Source organism: Botrytis cinerea, chromosome 4 (assembly GCF_000143535.2).
Source record: "Botrytis cinerea B05.10 chromosome 4, complete sequence".
In the NCBI taxonomy this organism is placed as follows: domain Eukaryota; kingdom Fungi; phylum Ascomycota; class Leotiomycetes; order Helotiales; family Sclerotiniaceae; genus Botrytis; species Botrytis cinerea.
This window is the reverse complement of record NC_037313.1, coordinates 983,191-1,007,992: the sequence shown is the minus strand read 5'-3', so window position 1 is coordinate 1,007,992 and position 24,802 is coordinate 983,191. Positions and strand designations below refer to the sequence as shown.

The window sequence follows — 24,802 nt, the reverse complement described above, 5'->3', positions numbered from 1 at the left end:
GAATGATTTTTAGGTATACCTAGGCTCCTAGCTACCGCCATTTTTGTTCACATACTGGGCCAGATGTCTTCTAAAAAGAGCGCGGAAACAGGATTGTGAGAAAGTTGAGATGATAGATGGCGTGAATATAAGGTCGAACTGGGCCATCTTACCATATTGAGATGAACCATTGGTATTCTATAACCCTCCCACAGCTGCAGCATTGACTATGAAATAAAAACTCAACCCGAGTGAATCGATAACTAAAGGGCCCAATTGAAGGACATGGGACTGAAGTAGTAAGCTCTAGTAACACCATAACATTATTCACACTTCTTGATTTGACACAAGGGAGTAGAGTTCAAAGGCTAACATGCACCAATGACTAGAAGGGATGATATACAGCAATGATAGTCCAGAAGCCTGTGCTAATAGACTTTAAATGGTTACAGAGTAGTATGTTTCAGAACCTGGAGCAAATTTCAAGTACTGTAATGTTTTATCAAATGATTTTCTGGATCAAAGAGATAATGGTGCATGCATGAAGACTCTGGATGGATTTGAGAAACAATAAAAACCTCCAAGAAACAATCATAAATCTATACTTGATGTCCTTTTAGTGGATGCCAATTTCTTGAATATAGTGAATTTTCCTTAGTTTATTGTCCGAACTGATTTGTCGTACCATGTGACCTCGAAATCTGGATTTGTATTTTAGATGCGTCTGCTCAACCCTTGCACTTAGACCTCCAAATATACTTTCATCAACAGTCTCAAAATAATGAAAAAATGAATAACGCATCAGCCAGCTCATTAGGCAAGAGGAAAATTTCCGAAGTCAGCGAAGACATATTGCCAACTTCAAGTAAAGCAATCAAGATCGAAATTTCTGATGATATCGAAGAGCGCGTGGATATTGATCGTGCCGAAGCTACCATGACGCCTTCAGTGAAGTCCGAACAATCAACAGTTGAAATTGAAGAGTTTGATGTGCAATCGCATATCTCTGAGCTCTACAGATTTATTATCAGTGAACGTGCACTTGGCCGTAAGTGCATGACTGACATGTTTCATTCCTAACTATGGCTGACCAGAATTTGATTCAGGTGCCCCTATGAAGATTCAGAGACTTATCAATTTAGATTCTGCGTCCAGAAATTTCTATGCGTCATCCATACGTGATTGGATTGACCAGGAGCAGAACGAATTTGTGGAGCGACATGCCGTCAAACCAGATACCAGAACCAATTTCAAAGGAACCCGGAAATACCTTGCGGATATCGGCAGACTTTCACGTATGTCTCGAGGACTTTCACTTGCCTTTGAGCTTGCATTCTATCTCTGCGAAAACTCCTACTTGGCGCCGGTCAATGGCAAGATACAACGTGTAGGCCGAGTCACTTGTGGCCCTTGTGACTCCCTATTGCATAAACTCTGTCTCCGAATGAAGACTGAATATCCCAATTTTGAACCGGAAGTACATTTTTTTCGTGTAAACGACCAACGGAAGCATTTCGAAGTAGATGATGACGGCCTCATACCTCACTTGTTGCGAACCCGAGATCTACTATTAAGCTGGATAGAAGGACCATCTGCTGCGCAGGCTATTTATGATAGCACGAAGGGATTCATATTGATCGATTATAACCGAATAGTAGAAAAATTACAATCTGCTGCGGCAAAAAACCACACTGGCCCTGCACGCAACTCAAATCTCTCTGGTCACTTGGTTCCCAGTGTCGAAAAGAGCCTCCCACAGGTCAAACGTCTGTTGTCTATGGCCGGTGGCAAGGGATTAGCTTTCGACCTGCTTCTGTTTGCTGGTCGGCACTCGTATGTCGAATGCAGAAAGGACGCTCTGGGTCGTAAAGTAACTGAAGATTTCGACCAGGCTGCTGATACTTTGCTTGTCCAAATTGCAAATGCTATCAGGGAGGAGGACCAAGCTTTTAGGCCTGTTGATGCCATGGAAATGCTTCACGAGGAGATTGAGACCACTGGTCATATTGGATATTTCCCGCAATCTTATAAGCTTTTCTCGTCTTGGATGCCAGAAGTAGGAAAGTCTCATGTACAAAAAGACTACGATGATCTATACGCAAAAATCAAAAATGCCCATGCTGCTGTTGAGCGCAGACTCCAAGTTTTCGTCAAAGATGGATCTCGCCCAACCGTGGATCTGCTTGGCAGAAAAATGCTTGGATTCATTGATGATGTTAATAAACTCAGCACAAAGTTGAATGGGCTAATTCCTGCCATAGAAATCGCACTCTTCTTGGGTGAGTGTTCATATACAAAGATGGAAGGTCTGGGGCCGCTCTATGGCTGGGAGAGTAAAAGCTTATTTCGTTGCAAGAGGGACTTCGATTCTCTGGGAGACGATTGCTTGAAGGCACTACTTCAAAGAGTAATTGACGCCAAATTGTCTTTGGATGAAGATTGCTGCAGGCGTTTGAAGGAGTCTGTTGATTACCTCAAACCATACGGAATCACTACCTACTTCCCACTGTCTTTTGAACTACTCCGCCAGTTATCTTGAAGAAAGTCATGAAATAATAGCTCCTCTTTTCACGGGTTAAGGAAGTTAGTCAAGATATACTGTTTACAGAACGTTATCAAATGGGATACAGGAGTGTAGTACTGCCCAGAATCTTGCACTGGTAATATAATGACATGGAATAAGGCCCAAGACCCCTGAGTGTAGCAAAAATAGATAGCTATGGTTGAAGTATTTCAGCAACACTAGCAACGCGCAGGCCAACATACTGTATCAAAAGCCATAATAATTAATTTGTTCCATATATTTTCCACAACTTGCGAGTATATATACTCAAGGTACCTCTTCTCGATGCAAAGTGACCATAGTGTGTCTGAAAACAATCAGTAATCAATGGACAGACGCCAACAAATGTCTGTTCAACGATGCCGAAACTCATGCATACCTGGGTACCATTGAGGAATGACTAGAAAGCTAGTGAGGCAATCTGTGTCTCAAATCCGCACCAACTTTGAGCATGACCATTTCGAACTTGTTCTAAACCAAGATCAACGAAAGGCTTGTCTCGCTATCTTGTGCAAGGCTGCATTGCTCTAGTGCAAATCAGAAGCTTGCCACAGTCTTTGGTATTTGAATCGCGGATAGGCCAGTAGATCCTCTTTGAATGCCTCTACCCCTCACCTCTGATCGAAGAAACATAAGCTGATACCAAGAAAGAACTGGCCCGGCTTCATGGATTGCTGTTGAGTGGACTTCATTCATGAGCTCATAGTCCTTACTGTTCACAGCTAGGTGTGAAGTAAGATCTTACAATATTTGCGTTCAAGATCTAATGTCATTGAAAGGCTTATGATTGAAATTTGTATATACAATGTAGCATCCTTGTAGAGAAGTGAAATATAGATTGATAACTGCAATAATTGGTTTGTGGAGGTTTGTGGAGGTTTGCGGAGGAAAATAAAGAGAACATGAAGTGAAGTCTAAACCCACAGCTACCCCTGTCAAAATATCTTGGCGCTCGCGTCCAAACGCGACGTACAGCAGCATTAAAGTAGCAAATTGGTAAATTCCACTAATACAATACCACAACCACCATCTCACCTTGCCTACTTTCCGCCATTTCAAGGATTGAAAATTAATAGTTCAATCAGAAGTCTAGCATCGCACAACCAAATTCCAGGTTGCCTGCTGGCTCTCCCTCCATCCCACTACTCCCCACAGTCAATATGGCGGACACACTGCATAATGCTCCTATCGTTTTAGATAATGGTTCCGGTACGATTCGAGCTGGGTTCGCTGGTGACGATCTGCCAAAATGTTACTTTCCCTCATTCGTTGGGAGGCCAAAACATCTGCGAGTTCTGGCGGGTGCCTTGGAAGGAGATGTGTTTATTGGACAGCGAGCGCAAGAATTAAGAGGACTTCTGAAGATTAAATATCCTCTGGAACATGGCATAGTCACAGATTGGGATGATATGGAGAGGATATGGGAATATGTTTATGGAGAAGGTCTCAAAACCTTGAGCGAAGAGGTGAGTTCTCTTGTTTGGGTCTAAAGTGGAGTTATTTGCTATTGCTTCATATCTGGCAACTTAAGCAGTGGTAGGCAGATCACTAATACTACTTATACAGCACCCCGTTTTATTAACAGAGCCACCTCTAAACCCCCGAAGTAATCGAGATACGGCTGCACAAATTTTATTCGAAACATTCAACGTTCCCGCTCTATACACTTCAATCCAGGCTGTTCTTTCACTGTACGCATCGGGGCGAACGACTGGAATAGTGCTTGATGCCGGAGATGGAGTCTCACATGCAGTCCCAGTATACGAAGGTTTCGCCATGCCAAGCTCAATACGAAGGATAGATGTGGCTGGCCGAGACGTTACAGAATATATGCAAACTTTATTACGGAAAGCTGGATATGTCTTTCATACTAGCGCAGAGAAGGAGGTTGTGAGAATGATTAAGGAAAAAGTAAGCTATGTTGCAGGAGATCCAAAGCGTGAAGAAAAGGAATGGTCTGGTGCAAAGCTGGGGGATGGGAAAGTTGTTGAATATGCATTACCTGATGGTAATAAGATCAAAGTAAGGAATCTGTCATTGATGCACAGTGTCGGCGCTGACTATTTCCCAGATTGGAGCAGAAAGATTTAGAGCACCTGAGATTCTCTTTGATCCCGAGATTATTGGTTTGGAATACCCAGGTATCCATCAAATTGTGGTGGATGCAATCAATCGCACAGACTTGGACCTCAGAAAGTCTCTATTTGGAAACATTGTTCTGTCCGGTGGAAGCACCTTAACTAAGGGTTTTGGAGACAGGTTACTTCACGAAGTACAGCGATTAGCAGTTAAGGATATGAGAATTAAGATCTTCGCCCCACCAGAGAGAAAATACTCGACCTGGATCGGTGGTAGTATCTTGGCCGGTCTGAGCACATTCAGAAAGGTATGTTTCAAGATGTCTAAAGTCTTCTGGCGTAAGATTACTAACCCATATTGCAGATGTGGGTGAGCATTGATGACTGGCATGAGAATCCCGATATTATTCATACGAAATTTACATGATGAACTCCTGACTCTGTCCGCATTGTTGGCACTCCCACCTCCCCGTCCATTGGCCACCCGTCTAAATTCAAATAATAATCGAGCCAAACCAAATATCCGTTTCCTCGGTTCAAAACTCCACGCAAAATCTCTTTCTCCCACATCTTCAACTTTAGCGTGGTTTATTCTGCATATGACCTACCCTGCATTCGGCAGCGTAGGCAATTTTGTTTGCAGGTCTGGAGCTGGGAATCGTTGCTTATATTTATGGATGTACAGCTATGTTACCTGTATGAGAAAAGATAGACTAAATTCATGATACCCATTACTGAAATGTATATTTCATCATGCTATGGTTTGCAATGTGATGTGTTACAATATGATCACCTTATAAATCAATGACGCAGTCGGCACCAAGAGACGTCTTCAAGCCATTTATTGTTTGGGGGTATCTAAACTTTTTATATTATTCGCTCTAGCTCCGAGTACCAGTTTTCTACAGAAGTTGCGAGTTTGTGTAAAACAACTAATTTATTTATACATTTCAGAAGAGCTGGTTTTCATCCAACTCTTCCGATTCCTTTTCAACTTCCTGAACTGCTTCCTCAACAGTTTTTCGAGTTGTTTGTCTCATGAACGCGTCACATAACATGCCGGTTGCTACACTAACATTCAAACTATCCAGCCTGCCACGGTTACCTGCACCCTTGATCGAAAGATGCACATCAGCATGATCTCTCAAAGCTTTGCGCAGACCCTCGCCTTCGCCTCCAACCATCAAGATACAAGGATCATCTCGTAAGGGATCTTGGAGGTCGTGGGTCCAGACGAATTCTTGAGAAGTGGGGGGCCACATGTGCCTCGAGTCTGCTTTCCGAGGAGCAGGTGGAGCTACTGCTGCGTAGATTTTCCAGCCGGCGGCTTGGGAACCCGTGACGAATCCTCCGGGTTTGTTTACGGAGAAGATCTCGATGTTTTCGGCGGCGCCGGCGGATGCTTTGAAGACGACAGGGGTGAAGGAAGCACTGTTGCGGGTGGAGATCGCGACGGCTGTTACGCCCATGAATAGTGCTGTGCGTAGGATGGCGCCGAGATTTTGGGGGTCTTCTATGCTGTCTAGGAGAAGAATGAGGGGTTTACGACCAGTGGAATCTTTGGCGACTTTGATTATGGTATCGTTGCCGTTGACTTCGATTTCCTCGCGGGACTGGTGGTCAGGGGTAAGTTTGATGGCGAAGCTGTCATCCTGGTCGATTATTGAGCCAAGACTCATGAGCGGAAGGCGAGGTAGAGGCGAAACTTCAAGTATGTATCCGTTGTGTGGACGGCCTTGACTCATCTTGTCTAGGGTTCGTAGCCAATCGTGCCCTCTTACTATAGCAACTTCAACTCCTTTCTTCTGAGCCAATTTTGCTATAGCACCGTCTCGCTCTCCATTTTGGCGATCTTCACCCTTGAGAATGTAAAGTTTGTAGAGCTTTCTACTTCTCTTGCGTCGCGCATTCAAGGCGGCTTCGACGACAGATGTGCCATACAGGAACTCAGAAGCTGGTGTCGTGTATGGTATAGTGATAGGCATCTTTTGGGCAAAAGCAGAACTTATTCTGGGTGGAGAAAAATTGGAATGAGATTCCGAGGAAGGATCTGAGGTAGGCTCCGAGCGAGGGGATTCTGTAGATAATTCAGATCTGGTGGCTTTCGTGGCTAGTCGTTCTTCGCGGGAAGGGTATTTTGAAGGATATGCATGGCCCTTGCCCCATTTTGTTGAGCTGTCACGCCCTACCCCGAAAGACTTGTTCGCCCTTTCAAGGTTTGAGTAAGATTTTGGCTCGTTCTGAGAACGATTGTCACGGGATTTGCGCTCATAATTTTTCTCATCGAAACGACGTCTTTCTGGAAGCTCTTGGGATCTGTTGAAAGGCCTTTTTTCATAGCCAGAGGTTTCTTCCCGAGCTTCGAAAGAACCATAAGACTTCTTCTCGTAACCAACTTTGCTACCTCGTGATTCGTTGTACCTTCCAGAAGATTCTCCCTCATACGAATTTTTGGCCCGGAATCCCTGTGACTTTTCAGGTTTTCCCTCCTTGTAGTATTCCCTGCCCTGGCGATTCCCAAAGGGAGAAGGTGTCTTATACTCTGGCTTCAATGCATCGTCCCGGCCAGTACCCTTGAATCTTGTGTGCATGGATTTGTTCTTGCCTCCGAAGTCATCGCCAAAGCCCCTATCCTGCCGCGGCTTTGAATATGAATTTGATCCAGGAACTTGAAACCCTCGGCCGCCACCATCGTCGTCTCGGCTGGAACGAACTTTATCCTTCCCTCTAAACCCAACTCCTTTAGACTTTCGAAGCCCACGGTTTATGCCAGAATTAATGGAAGCATGTCTTACAAAGCAAGAAGATGAATATAATGGCTGAAGAACATAACTTACTCTTTGAGTAGCTTTCGCTCCTGTTAAAATTGTTGCACTCATTGCATTGGTAGTGCCATGATGATGTTTCCACATCATTTTTGGCAATAGAAGAAAATTGAGCCAAGAAATTTTGATAGCGGAACATACCGAAGCCGACCCAAAGAACGGGGTCTCGGGGGTTTAATCCTGGCGTTCATCGACGCGTTTTATTATCAGATTCACTTAATTTATCATCAATGTGAATTCAAGATTGGTCAACATCAGTGAATGTAGGCATCTCTTTAGATTTCTTTTTTCTTCCGCGCATATTTCTTTTCTTTTGAACTGGCCGTATTTCCTTTCTTTTCTTTTCACACCCTACAGCACAATTTATGACTAGATTGTACCGCGTCAAACGGCGGGTTAACAGTTAAAATCTACCAAATTCACAACGATCTTTTCGAAAGTTAATCGCAAGTAACGCTTGACCACCAATATTTTGTCTACTACTTTTAATACTAGGTACTTGACCCCTCTCACTCTATTCTACATATTCTAAATCAATTCAACCAGGGACTGCTTCAGCCAAAACCCACGAGTGCACCAGATTGTCTTAAACAGGCAAACGAATCCTGCAAGTCTACCAGCAAGATGGCTCGACTTAGCCGTGTTGCTGATAGTGATGAGTCGGAACCCGATTCGGTCGAGTCATCAAACCCTCGAAACTCTCGTAAGCCCACTACAAAGCCAAATCGAAACCCCGTTTCTGGATTGGCGCATCGAGGTGAAGAGTCTGTCCAAGATTCGATCGAAACAAACGACAACGTGGATGAGGATGGAGATGTGATTGCAATGGATGACGGAGATGAACCGGCGGAAGAAATGGGAGACGCAGATGAAGACGCAGATAACACAATCGTCGTTATGGTTCCGGGACCTAGAAACCCCGAAGAATATGTTCCGTACCAAGACGACACAGTACATTCGGTACTTGAGGAGTTAAACAGCCCGGATGGCGAGACATTGTATCGAGTAGAATACGAAGATGAAAGACAGGAGAACGTAAGTTGGGATTTCTTGCTTCAGATAAACAGCCAGCTCTCGAAAGATACTGTGATACCACCCTATTACCAAATTGTACTTGCAACATTCACCGGAATGTTTGGCTTTTCCAATATTGCGCACAATTCAAGTGGCCATCCCACCCTGAAGCATTTGACCTCCATATAAAAGAAGGTCAAATTAAAGCGGCCCAAATTTTTGCCACCAATTTTGCTACACAACTTCTATCCTTCACATCGTTGACTTCAACTTTGACTTCACCACGGAGCTTGACAGGTTTGATAACTTCACTCTTGCCTATTGTTGATAGTATCGGCAAAAGATCAAGTAGTTCTTGCAGTTGAGATTGCCATGCTCGTCTTTGGGCTTCTGTTAATCACAATAAAATACTTTTATTAAGTTCAACCTTGATATATCAGACACCTGTCCACCCATACATCTCCTTTGCTTGAGTCAAATATCTATTCTTCGGTCATTCTAGTATCGATGGAGCCATCTATGCTTCCCGTTGTGGGCGGCAGCAGTAAACTGCGCGTATGTATATTGATGAAGTTTTCTTCATATGATCTCATAAGTCTTCACACAACAAGGTATCACTTTCAAGGTCAGAAACTTACTAAACCAAATTACAGATCACGTTTAATAGACTACTTCACCTTCAAAATGGCAACAATGCTTTGGACGAGTTCAATAGCAGAGAAACCTCGGAGTCGATTATGGTTGACGATCCATCAAATTCCAGTCGGAGCATGTCTTCCAGAGCTGGCAAACGCACTCGCCGACAACTAACTGACAACAACTTTGTTGACATCAGCAGCATTCAGCTGAGCTCTGACGATGATAGGCTTCCGAAAAATGGAAAGAAAAAGCGACGTCTTGTGAACAACATGTCAACTGTTGAAATTGAAAAAGCACGCCGAAGTACTCGTGCTGGTAGTCGACAGTCTTCGCGACCCACCTTCGATGATGATGAAGAGGATGACGATGACCATGAATCTCGAAAATCAGGACGTGCATCAACAAGATCTGCTGCTCCTAGGAAAGCAAATACTCTCGCCAATTACATGGAAGAAGAAGAGGAGGACGAGCTTGCTGGTGATTTGCAAGTCGAATCTGAAGGAAGCGAAATTGCATATGCTAAACCCAAGAGACGACGCGCAAGTAGCGCTCGAGCCTCGAAGTCTGAGAAGCGTGGACGACCACAAGCCTATGGTATTAAATCCGATTATAGTTCTAAGTTGCCTAAAGAGCTCCCGTCTCGCATATCGAGGCGTGGAAATAAAACTGGCAAGAATATGGAAGAAGTCGACATCGATGAAGAAATTTATGCCGATGAAGTAGCTGGAAAGGCCGCACCCAAAGTCATAAGCATTCGAGAAATCTATCAACCGGTACCCGCGAAAGCTCCCTTTGCCTTGGTTCATGATCAAGACTGTGATGTTTGCGGTGGAACCGGCAAGAATTCAAATAAAGGACGAAGTGATCTCATTTACTGTCAAGGATGCTCCTCGTCAATACATAGAATCTGTCTAGGATATCGGGCGGGTCGGGAGCATATGGTCACTAAAGTTGGCCACGAACACTTCGTTATGCAGTGTCGACGCTGTATCGGCCTATCTGTCAAGAAAGATTCTCTCGCCCCTCAACTAGGTGCTTGTAGTAGTTGTAATGAACTTGGAGCATCCTGTGCTGCATTTTCCGTAAAGAAAACTGCGAAACAAGAAGAGAAATTGAGGGAAGACAATGACGGCGATGATCCAATTACCAATGTTCGCGAAGATCTTGTCAACAATCCAGACAATGTTTTATTTCGATGTCGAGGATGCCAGCGTGGATTTCACTTTGAGCATCTACCACCACGTTCTAATAAATCGGTCACTTCGAATAATACGGAAGAGACGCGCTTCAAAAGAATTCAAGAATATACTAAGGATTGGCAGTGCAAGGAATGCTATCAGTCTACTGCTAAAATCCACACTTTAGTGGCATGGAGGCTATTAGACCCCAAGTCTTACAAGGAAGGCGGTGTATTTGATGATTATCGCGAAGATGAGAAGGAATATCTTATCAAGTGGGAGGATAAGTCTTATTTTCAATGCTCTTGGATGTCTGGCGCCTGGGTTTGGGGTGTTGCAGCAGCTACAATGAGGAAAGCTTTCATTCGTAGAGATGAGGGTGCTAATTTGTTACCAAAATGGACCAGTGAAGAGGCAATTTCAGAGGAATACTTGCGAATGGAGATTATTTTTGATGTCGAATATGACAAGTCCTTCAGACCAAAGTCCGAGGAACATGACAAGGCTCATATCAATGACGTTGTCCAGGTTTTGGTCAAGTTTAGAGGATTGGCCTACGATGAATCTGTTTGGGAGGAACCTCCATCCCCAGACGAAGCCGACCGCTGGAGTGACTTTGTCTCAGCTTACAACGAATATGTTATGGGTAAGTACTTCAAGCAATCGCCTGCAAACGTTGTAAAGGAGCGCATTGATGCATTTCGTTCCCTAAACTTCGAGAAGCAGGTTGTACTGAAGAAACAGCCTGCTTCGTTGATCGGTGGCGAGATGATGAAACATCAAATGGAAGGCCTGAACTGGCTACTGTTTAACTTTCATCGACAAAAGAACGTTATTCTGGCTGATGAGATGGGTCTTGGCAAGACAATTCAAATTGTCGCCTTAATTGCATCACTTGTGAAGGACAAACCGAAGGTAAGTGCCGAACAATCTTCGACTGATCCTACTAATACTCCGCCAGTGCTCCCCTTTTCTTGTTGTTACGCCAAACTCGACTTGTCCCAACTGGCGTCGAGAAATCAAAAAATGGGCACCTGGCCTTCGGGTCGTTGCATACTATGGCGCTAAGTCTGCTCGAGAAATGGCCATGAAATATGAAATGTATCCCAATGAGTGCTCTGATCTCCGCGCTGATATCGTGGTAACTTCCTATGAGGCACCAGTCGACGACTCCAGCAAAGGCTTCTTCAAAGGAGTCAAATGGGCTGGCATGATCGTGGACGAGGGCCAACGACTGAAGAATGATGGAAATCTTCTCTACGGTGCTTTGACAGCCTTGAAAATACCATTCCAAGTTCTCCTTTCTGGTACACCATTGCAGAATAACAAGCGAGAGCTTTTCAACCTTCTTCAGTTCTTAGACAAATCTATTGACGCCGCGGAGTTGGATGAAAAATATGCTGACCTAACAAAAGAAAATTTGCCCGAACTTCATGAGCTCATCCGGCCATTCTTTCTCAGGCGTACCAAATTGCAAGTGTTGAAGTTCTTGCCACCCATGTCACAGACAATCATACCGGTCTCTATGAGCTCCCTACAGAAACAGCTTTACAAGTCAATCTTAGCAAAGAATCCAGAGTTGATCAAATCAATCATTGGAAAATCAGACAGGGCCCTCCGCCCCACGGAAAGAGGAAATCTGAACAACATTTTGATGCAACTACGTAAATGTCTTTGTCATCCTTTCCTGTACAGTTCTGCTATCGAGGAGACTTCTTTGACTCATGACGCCCTTCATCGAAATCTAATCGATGCCTCATCTAAGTTTCAATTATTGGAAATCATGCTCCCGAAGCTGCAAGCTCGAGGACATAGAGTTTTGATCTTCAGTCAATTTTTAAAGCAACTCGACCTCGTTGAAGATTTCTTGAATGGTCTCCAACTTCCTTTCAAGCGTTTAGACGGTACCGTCAGTACGCTTGAAAAGCAAAAACGGATCGATGCATTCAATGCACCCAACTCAGAACTTTTTGCGTTTCTACTTTCTACCAGAGCTGGTGGCGTTGGAATAAATTTGGCGACTGCAGATACCGTTATAATCATGGATCCTGACTTCAATCCTCACCAGGATATTCAAGCTCTTTCCCGAGCTCATCGCATTGGTCAAAAGAAAAAGGTACTTGTCTTCCAACTAGTGACTAAGGATAGTGCAGAAGAGCAAATCGTACAAGTTGGCCGTAAGAAGATGGCTCTCGATCAGGCTCTTATCGAAAGTATAGATGTGAAAGACGATGCAGGAGATAATCTTGAGGCAATTCTCAGACACGGCGCTGAAGCGGTTCTTCTTGACGACAATAGCAAAGATATTTACTACGATCCGGCATCAGTGGACGAACTTCTCGATCGATCTCAGGTAGAAAATACTACTAATGATGATGGTACCGCAGAATCTCAATTCTCACATGCTCGTGTGTGGATTAAAGACAAAGGAGATTTGGTAGAAGATTTCGGAGACACAGAAGCCGAACCGGCTGCTCCAAAGGCCCTTCTATGGGATGCTATATTGAAGCAGCGTGCAGCAGATGCCGCCCTCGAAGCTGCTAAGAACATGCAAACATTTGGCCGCGGAAAGCGCGCCCGACAGGTGAGTTACATGCCAGTCATTCTAAGACGTTCAGCAAGTCTTTTACTAACTACTCAGACCGTTGACTACGAAAAGTCAAATCCTGACCTAATGGACCTGGACGATCCCGAAGGCTCGCCACAAAAAGATGGTCGCCGAACTCGAAAATCGGATAGCGATGACGAGTTTGGCGTAAATGTTGCGAGGGAATCCGAGGTTGAGTCTGACGCAGATGAAGCCGCCAACGCCATGGAACTGGAAACAGGAAAATCAAGCGTGAAAGGTACGAAATCCAAAAAGCGTATTAACGCACGTCAACTTCCCAATGAATCAAAACGCAAAATGAAAACCCAAGGAGGTGCTAAACCACGTCTTCAATCACTCACTCTCACATTGCCTTCCCCTAAAAAACCTCGTAAGCAGGATCGTGGTTCCAAAATTCAGCCAGATAGCTCTGTGATGAAAAGACCAGACAGCTCTGCAGTTAAATCAACAGCACATAGCAACAAGAATCTTTCCGTGAAATCAATTCGCGGTAAAGATACAAAGCGTAATGGGAGTACCAAACCGTCATTGAACTCATCTACTATGGATGGTCGTCAAAAAGTGGCATATCCGCACATTGCAGGGACCGTTAAAAAGCAAGCTGTGGGAAAAGAGTATCGAGACAATTCTACCAGCCCAGCCAATGTTTCAGATAAAACCACGAAAGTGTCCCCGCATTCTAGCTCACAGCAAAATACTCCACCAGATGGATTGCTTGATTCTGCAAGGTTATCTCCGAATTCTGTCAAGGAACAGAATTTTCCGAAACACTCTTTATAATTTTCCAGTTTTGCTCGTGACTTCCTTGCGATTATCAACAATTTGGGTTCTCAATCCAGCTAACGATAAGCAGAAGGCAACTATGTTGAAGAACAAGAACCCGCGATCGCAATGCAGAAGATGTACAAAGATCATGACAGTTGGCGACGAGTGAGCACCAACAACGAGCGCGTCTTTTTAAACACTAGACAGATACAAGAATGGCTTGATATCGGCCATAATCTCCTTGAGAGTTGTAAGAACAATGTACAAAAATTGGTAGAATCGGATCAAAATCGGGCCGATTTTGAGGAGCAATATAGGTACCTGCAAGAGCGTATTCGAGGTGTCCTCGATCAACCACTATGGTGGTATAGCCAAGAAGAACAAAAAGTTCGACAATTTTGGCAGGAACTTTCTCCACAGTTGACGAAAGAAAAAGATCAATTGCATCAAGACACCGCAAAATGGGTACAAGCGAGAAATCAAGCATTGCCACCACAGGATCTTCGTGCTCTAGACTACTCATGGCAGCTACAGGAATACCAACGACGATCAGAAGAATGGCTTGATCAGGGTAGCAACCTCATCGAACGCCACAACGAACTCAAACAATACTGCGAACCGGAGTCACAGAAACGGGAAGACCCAAAATCGAGATATGCTATACTTTGTAGCGAAATACGAAGTTTGCAGCTGGTTTGTGATAGTGAAAGGAAAAAACTAAAGAAGCTACTTCGACCACCCGAGGATATTCCAACAGAGAATGGCCAAGGAAGTCGTCAAGTTGAAAGAACGTCTACGGCTCAAGATCCAAAAAAACCAGAAATCCAGCTTCACGGACAACAAGAAACCCTCAACGGCGAGAAAAAAAAGCGAGCACCCTATAAGAGACGCAAAACAGCAGAAAAAGAGGCAGTCGAGAACTCTATCAGAGATCAACTCGTGGAAGACGGAATTCCCTTTGTCAAAGAGCTCGAAACTGATTTTGCGTGGCTAGACAACAATCCACAAACTCTCCCAACTCATGACAACAATGAAGGCTACTACGAAGAACTCAAGGACTACCTGCGACGAATTGAAAAGCGGATACAGAAATTGAAGCATTATCAAGAAGCCTTCGATCAGCAATTTCGAATTTATAGACCACGTGACGCAGAACGAGCCAGACGTGATTTAGCTTACAAGAAACGCAAAATAGCTGAGAAAAAGTCGGGTCTCAAGTATTTCCCTATTGAGGACCACGCGTTACACATACAGAAACTTGATCAGCAGCTGCGAGATCGTATAGAAAGTCAGCTACAAGCCATGAACTATGCCGTTGGACTGCTGAAAGAAGAGGAACGTAATCGATCGGAGCAAGATTTTCACAAAGCACCATATCCAGAAACTGCACCAGAATTCGCAGGACCCTTCCATCAAGGAACGCCTTCTAAAATACCAGTAGAGGAACTAAAACATCCACTATCTCATGCCATGGAATCGTCTAAGATGCCAGCACCACTTGCCGCACAATCTGGTCAACATGCAAGAGATCCTATCCAACTTGGTTCGGAATTCAATGCTTCAAATAGATCAAGTTCAACCGGCCGATCAATTCCAGCGATAGAGATACCCGCGAAGCGCAAACGAGGTCGTCCTTCTGGATCCAAGTCATCTCAGCGGACTTCCTTATCATCAATGCCACCTATCCTTCCAAGTCCGTCTCGACCTCAAGTGCAGTCTTGCCCAAGTTGTAATTTTACTTACTCAAAGTTAATACCTGCATGTCCCCACCACGCTCCTACCACAAAAATTCGTCTAATGCTCGACAATCTGAAAGGTATCAAAGATGATCCTCAACAAGTAACCTCTGCAAATAGATTGTTAAAAGAAGCATTGGCATCAAAGTCTGCTGCTCAAACATCTCTTCGAAAATGAAAAAAAAATTAAAAAAAAATTGTGGTTCGCGCTCTCTCTAATGGTCATTGATTCAAGAGGGTCTCTTTTTCTGCTCGGTTTCATACGAATGTTTGCATTGTTAATTCCCTTCGGCATTACACCATGTCAAAATCACGGCGCTTGTTATTTAGGTGTCATTCGACGAAATCCCTCATTTTCCACATCAGAAGGTATGATGAGGACCCAGGGTAATTAAACATCTCAATCTTCTTTTGCTCTCCTTAGAATATTCTACAAGATTCTGGAGGTAGCCTGAGCATTTAGATGATGTTTGAAATCATTTTAGAAAATGGTGGTGACTTATCCAGGTGTCGTGCAAACGATTCATCGGGAATTTTCATGGGGCCTTGAAAAATGGTGGATAGTCTCAGAAGAGGAAAGGGAGTACAATGACTCCAGCATTAAATAGACGATTGTGCGCAAAACCAATCAATATAGATACGGAATGAAAATAGATTATAAAAATTCAACAGCGTATCAATAAAATAGAGCTCTAGAAGTGCAATTGTAATGGTGATCATAGTGTGGACAGCTACTGCTGATGAATGCGCAAGTGCACTTGTGTTGGATGCGACGAGATGTTGTGAGAGGAGTGAATATGATGTTTCCCAAGTGGAATACTCATTACTCATCATGATATAGAAATTTCTGCTCGGGGTGTTCAAAAATATAGATGGTGGACCAATAACTAGAAGCTTTCAATTTCCAGTTACAATTGAAATCAGTATAACACTTTTTAATGCAAGATCTATTCTGGATACTGGATTGCGCTCAACTATCGAGAGTATATGACTGGAAGTCATAGCCCCGCTTGGGGTATGCGAAGAAGAGGAAGAAGAAGTCTTCACCATAACTAGATGCTTCTAGTAGATGAGCAACTTTCGAGTAAGCAGGATGTCACATATTCATTAGTGAGCTAGTCTGCTTGTTCTAACTCGGTTGGAGAATTATGTGCTATCCCTGTGGCTATTTGTATCAATCCATATCATACCATATCGTATCGTTGCTAATCAGCACAGTTTGCTGGTGAAAATAGACCTAGTGCGATGAACAGTAATAGTGGTAGCGTTAATTAGTATCGAGATCTTTCGCGTTCATCTTATGATGTATTCCTTCCCTTGCTTCCTCGGTTCTGATGATAGGGAAGTTTTTGTAGCAAGGCATCGATCGGTGTGTTCATCAATTTCGGTACTTGGAACTCGGAGAGTCGAAGAGTCGAATGAAGACTGCATGATGACCTCGTAATGCCATTCCCTCGGAAGATAAAACGGAATAAATCACCTCGGGAATAGACCGCCAACTCACTCACTCATCTCAACATCATCACCAGCAACATTTATACTATCGACCACTTTTTTCTCGCTCTCGTCTCTCGACATTCCACCACCCCTATTATTTTCGGTAGAATCCAATAAATGATCATCGAAACGACCCTTTCCAGTACTATTTCTCCCAACTCGAGCCTTTTTGTTCTCTCTCCCTTGACTCTCCCCATCTGTATAATTACCATACACACCCCGAGTCTCTCCATGCGCGAAATCATTTCCCATATTTCCGTCCGCAGCGCTGCCGTCACCAACTCCCGCGAAGCCAGATGATTCGTGATAGAACCCGTCAGCTGCAGCATTGTATGGTGCGAGAGTCGAAGGACTTGGAAAATATGGTGGTGGACGACTCGTGCTCGTTTCATTGAGATGGCCAGCCCAGAAACTGGAATTGGCATCGACGGGCATGGAAGGATAGCGGGGACGGTAGAGATTAGGTCTCAGTGGTTGGCTTTGTGCTGCGATTGTGGCTTTGTGTTTGGGAGAGCCGAGATCCATGGCGGTGTTGGTTCGTGTAGAGCTGGGTCCGTAGTTGGAGTGGGATTTGTCCGTCATGTATTTGGTGTGGGTGCCGGCAAATGGTGGGTTGAAGTTAAATCGTGAGTGGGGCGTAGTGGGACGATCATTCTCGGCGCCTTTGAGAGCATTGACGCTGTGGTCATTGAACGAACCTCCGTCGTCGCGGGACTGTTGCGAGGTACTTGCATTTTCGTCGGTGTTGGTGCCACTTGCAACTGTAGGTTCAGAAAAAGAACGGGCATTGCTGGAGGACCATGGGACTGTATCAGCAGGGTCGATCTCAGCCCTATAAGTCGCATTAGTCTGTGATCTTAATCATCATAGGGGAATAGGACAATGTACTTGGGCTTCGGCTTCCAATCATCATCATCAGATATTTCGTCGTCGCTGCGAGGATCGAACATGTCATAAAGAACATTGTTGACTGTCTTTCGGCCAGGAGCCGGCTGTTCCTTCTTAGGCAACTTATCCTCAACCTTTACTCTGGGCTGTCTCTTATTCTTAGTCTCCTCCTGCCACTCTCTGATCTGAGATCCTCTCTCCTTATGACTGTCATTATTATCAGCCTCAACATTCAAGTTCACCCTATCACATATCTAGTAAGTCACAGACAAAACCTTGCAATTCAAGTTTCGCTGGTAAGTCTAGAATGAAGAAGTGTCGATAGGAAATAAAGCATACCTATCTTCGCCAGCACTGATATTCGCCTCCATACTATCAGCTCTCTGACGAGGCTTGTCACGATTTTTACGTTCCCAACGTTCCCAACGTTTCTTAGGATCATTGGGATCGCGTTCAAATTCGTAATAGTTACGAGTGCGATGTGATCCGTGTCGAAAAATACGGCCGTCCTCGAGTTTGCAACCCGATTTGAGGAAGCATTGGCTGGGGCTTGTTCTGTGGGAGACCCATTGTTAGTTCTTATTCTGAGTGGGGAATTATGGGAATCAGATAGTAGACCGACGCATTCGAGATGAGTGGGAAATCTGAAATGGTGTCTGAGATGGAAGTGCATGCATGTGGTAGGTATGCTTCGAAGAGTTGACCAAGACAGACAAAAAGCAACTTCATGAAATATGGAATCTGGACAAGCACACCAATTGAAAGAACAAGAAAAGTAAACCTGTAGACTCTGCTTACCTCATTGCATAGACACCATGAACTTTCTTAGGACATGGAATTCTATCGTTTTGCTTAAGAGTGTGTTGGATATGATCAAAACAAATAGTCTTGATCATGATTTTGCAATTGCAAGCAGTATAGGTGATGAGTGTATCTACACACATCTCGGCAGCGTTTTCGATTGGTGAAATTGATGCGACTTATTGATTTGGCGTAGTTAAATAAACATGAGTCTTGAAGTTCGAGTCAGAATGTATGAGGAGTGAGGTGACTGATGTGAAGGATTTTCCAACGTCGGGTTTTAAGCTGAGATGGATCAAAAAGTAAACAACAAAGTTCTTGAAAGGATTTTGTATTGAATGCTTCAACTGAAACTCAAAGATAGATAAAAACAACTTTTCTAATGTGCAGTTGTTGTTTGTGTGTAGTATTGAGGAAGTTGGGAACTTTTGGAGACAATTCGGAGAGAAAGTTTGTTGGGCAAAAATTGGAAATTGAAAATATAGTTCCTTTCTCGGGGCGCAAGAGGTTTCAAAAGGAACTTTCTGGAACTAAGAATATCTATAGCGGCATGATTTTCTATTCACTGGGATATAATATATGTTTGCTGTGTATTATATCTTATCACATGATAGCAGAGAAGTTTTTGTGCTGGAATAAGTGAATGTGAATTCTGAAATTCTGGATGAGAGGATCATGATAGTGAGTAACTTCAAAAGATTAAAAAGTTATGCTACTTCTCATGTTCTTTAGAAACGTTCTTCACATTTTGGAAAAGCATAGTAAAAATCTTAGAGCACAAGTTCCTTCCAGAGGACTGTAGTATGATATAATTCAAAAGCACAGCTACTTCACGACTCTCTTATATAGCTTTCAGAGAATGGAGTCATAAGAAATAGATCTGCAGCAAGCACATTGATATCAATCAGAATCAAACATTGCTATTGTTAAGGCCAAGGATCAAGAATATGCTGTGCGCCTTGATTTCAGAATGACAAGAAACGTTTGTCCTATTACCCTGCTAACTACCAAATGACTTTCTAAGAAGCGACATCCTCGCAAAGAAAGTATTTCATCAATTTTCTGTTTCCAAACCACTAGCCCATGTTCATCCCCTTTCTTAATCAGACGTCAAATCAATGGCTGTCTCGATATTGCTTCCTGCTATGACTGCATCATTGTGCTGAACTACCGCTGACAAATTTGGATTGGACGACTGAAATTGTTGATTTCCGAAAGCCCCTACAGCTATGTTATTAAGTTTCAAGGTTACAGTGGTGTTCTGTTCCGCCGCGTAACTGTAGACGGGAGAATGAAAGACGGGTAGGAGAAGAACTTACCTCTGCTTTGTGATCGGCTGCTACCTTCCGTCTTCATGTAATCATTCTTCTCTGATCCGTAATCTGCAAGTCCTTTATTATCGCTCGTATCGCTCAGGATCTGGTCTTCAAGATCAGTCTTTCCTCCAACAAGCTTGCCTACAACACCCGCTTTTCTGGCATTGCCTTTGTTACCGACTTGTTGTCGTTGTTCCCCAAGTTTTCTGGCGTCTTGCTTTCGAAGATATTCTTCTCGAGCCGAGCTTTGTAGTTTATTAGCGAATATCCAAGCCACCCATTCGAAAAATATTAATTTCTTACTCAGTCTTCGCTTGACGCGAAAGTTTCGGCTTTTTAACCCTCTTCTTCTTGGCTTGGGTTCCAACTGCGCCACTCAAGTTCGACTGATTCATACCTACCGTGTATCTAGTAAGCTCTGCATGATTCCTAATCAGTCGGATCAGATAAAAATACGCACCGGATGGTAGATACTCTGACAGACCCCCATCACTGCTGACTTGTTTTTGACCATTAGTCGCTGTGCTATTCCAAGTGACTGAGCCAGCTGATTGAACTTTTTTGTGTTCCTCGCTGATGATGTATGCAGCAAGCTTTCTTTGGCGATAGTCGGCTTTCGATTCATTTGGCAGTTTAGGAAATTGTTTGGGAAACGAGCGGTGGAAGGAATCGGGAATTCTATTTCAGATGTCAGCTTGCTTTTCAACCAGAGTCTTCGAAAAGTTACATTAAATCTTTTCGTCCGCTGGTCTTGGTAACTTTCTCTTGAGCTTCGTAGTCAACGTCGATCCATATCTGGCGTCCAGAGTTTTTGGCCTGGGGCTTCTTATTGCTAGACTTATCATCTTTCAAGATTGTTGGATTAGAATACTGAGAATCACCCTTTCGCTTATCTTGGTCTCGTTTGTTTTCGACTTGTAGTTTGGCAGCGTCAGCCTTCTCAACACTCATGACATCTCCCATACTCGGAATGAGTCCAGCATAATATAAGTCCCTCATTCTCTGGTTGTGTGCCTCTTTGCTTTCAATAACTACCCCATCTTCGCCAGGCTTTCTCTTCTTGGCAGATGTGGGTGGAGAATAACCAAAGTACTGGATGTCTCTCTTTCGCTTTTGTTGTACTTCGATATTGGCTTCGTCATCAGCATCCGTGATATCTCCCATTGCCTGATTCTTAATTGAAGTGCTGATGAGTCCCTGTTGGTTATTTGTACCTTCTGCATCGCCAGTGTGATTTGAAAGATCAGCGCCATTACCATCCGGGTTTTGCTCTTTGAATGATTTGCGATCATTGTTCTTTTTCTGCTTCTGTGCCTCACGAATTTGTTTCTCTTCTCGAATTTTTGATGAATGTTCAATATTCCTGAGCTGCTCAGCAAATCTTCAAATCGTTAGCTAAAGCAAGGATAGCACGACGGGGGATATTTTTGTTCCTACTTTTGATTAACACGTTTTAGTACTCTGTCCTCGGCTTGCCTAGTAGGATATATCAGTATTTACAGTTCTCTGAATCAAGAAGGTCATTTTTACCGGATCTCCTCTCTCGTATATTCAACATCCTCAACACAATTTTCTACGCCTACACTGACAACGCATGTTCTGATTTGATCGAGGATTTTTTGTAAGCGGCAATCCGTCAATTCTGCTTCAATAATCCATCCATCACGGGCCAAATTTTGTTGCAGAAAGGGGACATCTCGCACAAATCTCTCCTTCCTGTCTTGATCATGTAACATGCTTGCCACCAGTTCGGTCTTCCGCTTCTTCTTAAGCAGACGAGATAATTCGGAACCAATCGGGATACTCGCAGGTGAATTGTTGATTCGAGGAAGAGATCTGTCTTCAACAGATTTCTCCTCAACATCATTTTCCTCGTCGACTTTGTTTTGACGTGGCTGCTTGACTACTTTGTCGTTCACGTGTGGGCTATCTGTGACCTCTTTGTTAGGAGTGGCAATGCTTCCATAAAACTTACTGAACTTCTTATCAACCTTGGCTTTCTCCGCCATCCACATCTCCCTGGCGATACCTTGCTGAGAAAGTGTGAAGTCTTGTAGGTAAGCGTCAAGCTGACTAAAATCATGAAGTAAATCTCGCATGTTTTTGTTGCCTGGTATTCTTGACTGCTCTTCAATTTCTCGGAGCTTTCTAAATGCCTTTCGTTGAAAGTTCTCCTGTGAGTGGCTTGGCTCTTGTATCAAGGCATCAGATTGTCTCCGAGTCTGTATATTATGCTGAGTTCTCTGTTCCCGCTCAATATCTTGAGGCTCTGATTGCTCTGCAATCTCTTGATGCTCCTTGACCGCTCCTTTTTTGACTTCTAGTTCGTTTCCACTAAGATTCAAATATGGTTGATATTCAGGGCTTGAATATCTTGCTTGAGGTCTTTCCACTTGGAGTGGCTCAAGAGGTGCCAAGTATTCTCTGTGTGGAGAATCCGAAGCACTATATGGAGCTGCTTGCGGGTTCTCTAAAACTGTGATTGGAGCTTTTTGCAAAGTCTTACGGAGGGATTCAGGTGCAGATTCCGATGCTTCATTGATATCTGCCATTCGAACCTTCTCTAAGGTCTGTTTAGAAGGGGAGTAGTTGGTAAAATTGAAGTTCCTGTCATCAGACTCCGGCAAAGTATCGTTGTACTCTTGAGAAACGACATATTCTGGTACTCCATTCCATGGCTTACCTAAAGTCTCGTTGGTAGACGGATTATTATCCTCTCGACGAGGAATGTGCGCATTGACATGTTGAAAATTACCCTGAAAAGACGGACCAGATTCACGTACTTGATCCTTTGATTTATTCTCCTGGAGAACAACTCGCTGTTTGTCGGTATTGGGTAAGAAGTTGTTTCCCTTCTGATATTTCTTCCTCTCGCCCTGGTCTTGCGAGTTCTCACTTGCAGAAACAGGAGGTGACGAAATTTCCAAGGGAGTAGAAGTTTGTGTTCCCGACTGACTTGCATACTGATCGTTGATATTATTTTCACGCGCAGCAGCAGCAGCAGCCGGATCCATCGACATTTTTCGGTACTCTCCCAGCGCTGCTGCAATATTCTTCTTCTCCAGTTCCTGTCTCTCCTTTAGAACTTGAGCCAACTGCCAAACAGGCATTACTTTCGGCCCAAGTGGAGTGACTGAGCGCATTTCTGTAGCTGCAGTCGGTTGTCCTCCAGATTGAACTCCACGACTATTCTTTCTCTCTCCGCGCGATCGCTCCGCCTCCCAAATTGGCATAGCATTTGGTCCGGTTGGAACAATCGGTGCAGTTTGAGCAGTGGCAGTCAATGATGGAAGCACAATCTGTTGGTTCTGATGATCGGTATTCTTCGTCAGCTTTCTTCCATGTTGAACCTGGTTGATATGTGGAATTGAAGCTTTTTTCTGGTATTGTGACCGGCCAACACTTGGCAGAGAAGGCGGCAAATGTTGGCCACCTACAGTAGTTTTATGTTGTTCTTTCAATTGACTCCAATCGACTACAGCAGTACTAACAGTGCCAACATGTTGGTTTGTCGCATCATGTTGTGGAGGGAGCTTCTGACCTTTTCGGCTCGTCAAATTGTGCTCTGTCGAAAATATTTCGCTCTTCTCCAGTTGAACTTCTTCGTAAGTTTGGTTCTGTTCAGAGACTTGAGTTAATCCTGGTATCATTGGATCTTGAACATTATTATGCCTCCCTTTTTGGCGTCTCTGCCACGTACTCATTCCCTTCTCTGCCAACGTGACCCAATCTTTGTCTCTCCAATCTACCTGCTTGCTGTCCCCATCCCACTCACTATCATTCCATGCTTGCGCAGTGGGATTATAGTCGGCTGGAAGAATGCGACTTCCACCTCTAAGTAACGATTCTACGTTCGTGCAGTTTTCCCATTCCCGACTGCGGAATTGAAATTTTACTGCAGATCCGGGATTCATACTGCAGTTAACACTTCCAACAAAGTCACCTCCCCATTTCCTCTTACAAACAGCTTTGAAGGCTCGCGGCTTGATTTTGCAATCACATCTCGAACCTCCGATATTGATATGCTCGGATTTTAAGTTGGGACATTTCAGCGCCGAAAGAACGCGATCTTGTGGAGAATTAAGTTCACTTTTATTGGATGATTCGTTGGAGCAAATTAATAAGTGAGTATATTGACCCCAACAATCATCATAAGTCGTGATCCTGAACATACACATCTTGCTGATGTTGTACTTCAGTCGTGGTTGCTGTGTTTGTGTTGTTTGCGGTGGAGGAATCAACAGTTCATGACGAGAAGTTTACTTCATGTTTCTTTCAGCCTCGTGGCATGAACGGCGCTAAGCAAAATAAAGATCGAACCTGGCGTAAGTGAATTTCAATTACGGTTGGCTGTAAGCGGAGTGAAGAATGAAGTGAAGTCAAGAAGATATCACCTGATTGTTGGGCGATAGCAAAACAACAATTTATACTCGGGCACCATCTCACACTTTCCCTTAAAGCATTATGAAGGCAAATTCTTGAGAGCTACTTTGATACTGGACTCTTGAGTAATCTTTGGATACTCACGTTTGTGTCAACTTGACAGAGTTTTCTAAGCTCGTTTCCCTGAGAAGTCAACTTCTTCGCCTTGTGCAGCGACTTCCCAAACGCGTTTTTCTTTTGTATATCATGCTGAAACTCCCAACACCGAGCAGCAATTTGTGCATAAAGAACTCATATAACCATTGACTTTGTCTTACAAATAAGGTTCTAAAACAGGTATCACTATCACTCCTAAATCCCAACTACATCAATACATTCCCAAAACACAATAGCCTCACCAACTATATTCATCAGCACTATTATGCCTTTGTACCATCTTCTAATCACAAACACTCTCTCAATACTCATCATTACAGTGTTCCGAGTATCCTTTTCTTTCGTCTCACCTCTATCCAACCATCAACACTCACTC

The 24,802-nt window shown here is 43.7% G+C and overlaps 7 protein-coding genes across 10 annotated transcripts; 3 read left to right on the top strand and 4 right to left on the bottom strand.

Annotated features, from left to right (window-relative positions):
* The first annotated feature begins 647 nt into the window (after window positions 1-647).
* On the top strand, window positions 648-2,399 carry BCIN_04g02830 (hypothetical protein). The gene is made up of 3 exons (XM_024692489.1): window positions 648-1,027; window positions 1,086-2,258; window positions 2,320-2,399. Exons 1-3 carry the CDS (start codon window positions 769-771, stop codon window positions 2,367-2,369), a joined length of 1,482 nt encoding a protein of 493 aa, XP_024548264.1. The 5' UTR covers window positions 648-768; the 3' UTR covers window positions 2,370-2,399.
* A 33-nt stretch (window positions 2,400-2,432) lies between these two features.
* BCIN_04g02820 (hypothetical protein) lies at window positions 2,433-3,425 on the bottom strand. Its single transcript, XM_024692488.1, has 5 exons — window positions 3,288-3,425; window positions 3,158-3,228; window positions 2,922-3,069; window positions 2,746-2,849; window positions 2,433-2,543 (listed from the first exon to the last, which is right to left on the bottom strand). The coding sequence occupies exons 1-3, from the start codon at window positions 3,313-3,315 to the stop codon at window positions 3,025-3,027; spliced, it is 144 nt and encodes a 47-aa protein (XP_024548263.1). The 5' UTR covers window positions 3,316-3,425; the 3' UTR covers window positions 2,433-2,543; window positions 2,746-2,849; window positions 2,922-3,024.
* Window positions 3,426-3,537: 112 nt separating this feature from the next.
* Window positions 3,538-5,351, top strand: Bcarp1. Its single transcript, XM_001557179.2, has 4 exons — window positions 3,538-4,008; window positions 4,109-4,564; window positions 4,614-4,928; window positions 4,985-5,351. The coding sequence occupies exons 1-4, from the start codon at window positions 3,703-3,705 to the stop codon at window positions 5,045-5,047; spliced, it is 1,140 nt and encodes a 379-aa protein (XP_001557229.1). The 5' UTR covers window positions 3,538-3,702; the 3' UTR covers window positions 5,048-5,351.
* A 118-nt stretch (window positions 5,352-5,469) lies between these two features.
* Window positions 5,470-7,561, bottom strand: BCIN_04g02800 (hypothetical protein). Its single transcript, XM_024692487.1, has one exon. The coding sequence runs from the start codon at window positions 7,533-7,535 to the stop codon at window positions 5,571-5,573; it is 1,965 nt and encodes a 654-aa protein (XP_024548262.1). The 5' UTR covers window positions 7,536-7,561; the 3' UTR covers window positions 5,470-5,570.
* A 130-nt stretch (window positions 7,562-7,691) lies between these two features.
* On the top strand, window positions 7,692-16,064 carry BCIN_04g02790 (hypothetical protein). 2 transcript variants are annotated; one of them, XM_024692486.1, is made up of 6 exons: window positions 7,692-7,940; window positions 7,992-8,480; window positions 9,113-11,191; window positions 11,238-12,860; window positions 12,918-13,122; window positions 13,738-16,064. In XM_024692486.1, the coding sequence occupies exons 2-6, from the start codon at window positions 8,070-8,072 to the stop codon at window positions 15,561-15,563; spliced, it is 6,144 nt and encodes a 2,047-aa protein (XP_024548260.1). In that variant the 5' UTR covers window positions 7,692-7,940; window positions 7,992-8,069; the 3' UTR covers window positions 15,564-16,064. The 2 variants fall into 2 exon arrangements, with proteins under 2 accessions (XP_024548260.1, XP_024548261.1); XM_024692485.1 differs by having other exon boundaries at window positions 7,992-9,014.
* A 446-nt stretch (window positions 16,065-16,510) lies between these two features.
* On the bottom strand, window positions 16,511-19,012 carry BCIN_04g02780 (hypothetical protein). Its single transcript, XM_024692484.1, has 4 exons — window positions 18,569-19,012; window positions 18,110-18,325; window positions 17,771-17,977; window positions 16,511-17,714 (listed from the first exon to the last, which is right to left on the bottom strand). Exons 1-4 carry the CDS (start codon window positions 18,712-18,714, stop codon window positions 16,886-16,888), a joined length of 1,398 nt encoding a protein of 465 aa, XP_024548259.1. The 5' UTR covers window positions 18,715-19,012; the 3' UTR covers window positions 16,511-16,885.
* Window positions 19,013-19,519: 507 nt separating this feature from the next.
* Window positions 19,520-24,412, bottom strand: BCIN_04g02770 (hypothetical protein). 3 transcript variants are annotated; one of them, XM_024692483.1, is made up of 7 exons: window positions 21,418-24,412; window positions 21,325-21,363; window positions 20,615-21,268; window positions 20,348-20,565; window positions 20,191-20,284; window positions 19,891-20,132; window positions 19,520-19,798 (listed from the first exon to the last, which is right to left on the bottom strand). In XM_024692483.1, the coding sequence occupies exons 1-7, from the start codon at window positions 24,063-24,065 to the stop codon at window positions 19,671-19,673; spliced, it is 4,023 nt and encodes a 1,340-aa protein (XP_024548256.1). In that variant the 5' UTR covers window positions 24,066-24,412; the 3' UTR covers window positions 19,520-19,670. The 3 variants fall into 3 exon arrangements, with proteins under 3 accessions (XP_024548256.1, XP_024548258.1, XP_024548257.1); XM_024692481.1 differs by having other exon boundaries at window positions 19,520-19,792; XM_024692482.1 differs by having other exon boundaries at window positions 19,520-19,792; window positions 20,191-20,565.
* Between the last annotated feature and the right edge of the window lie 390 nt (window positions 24,413-24,802).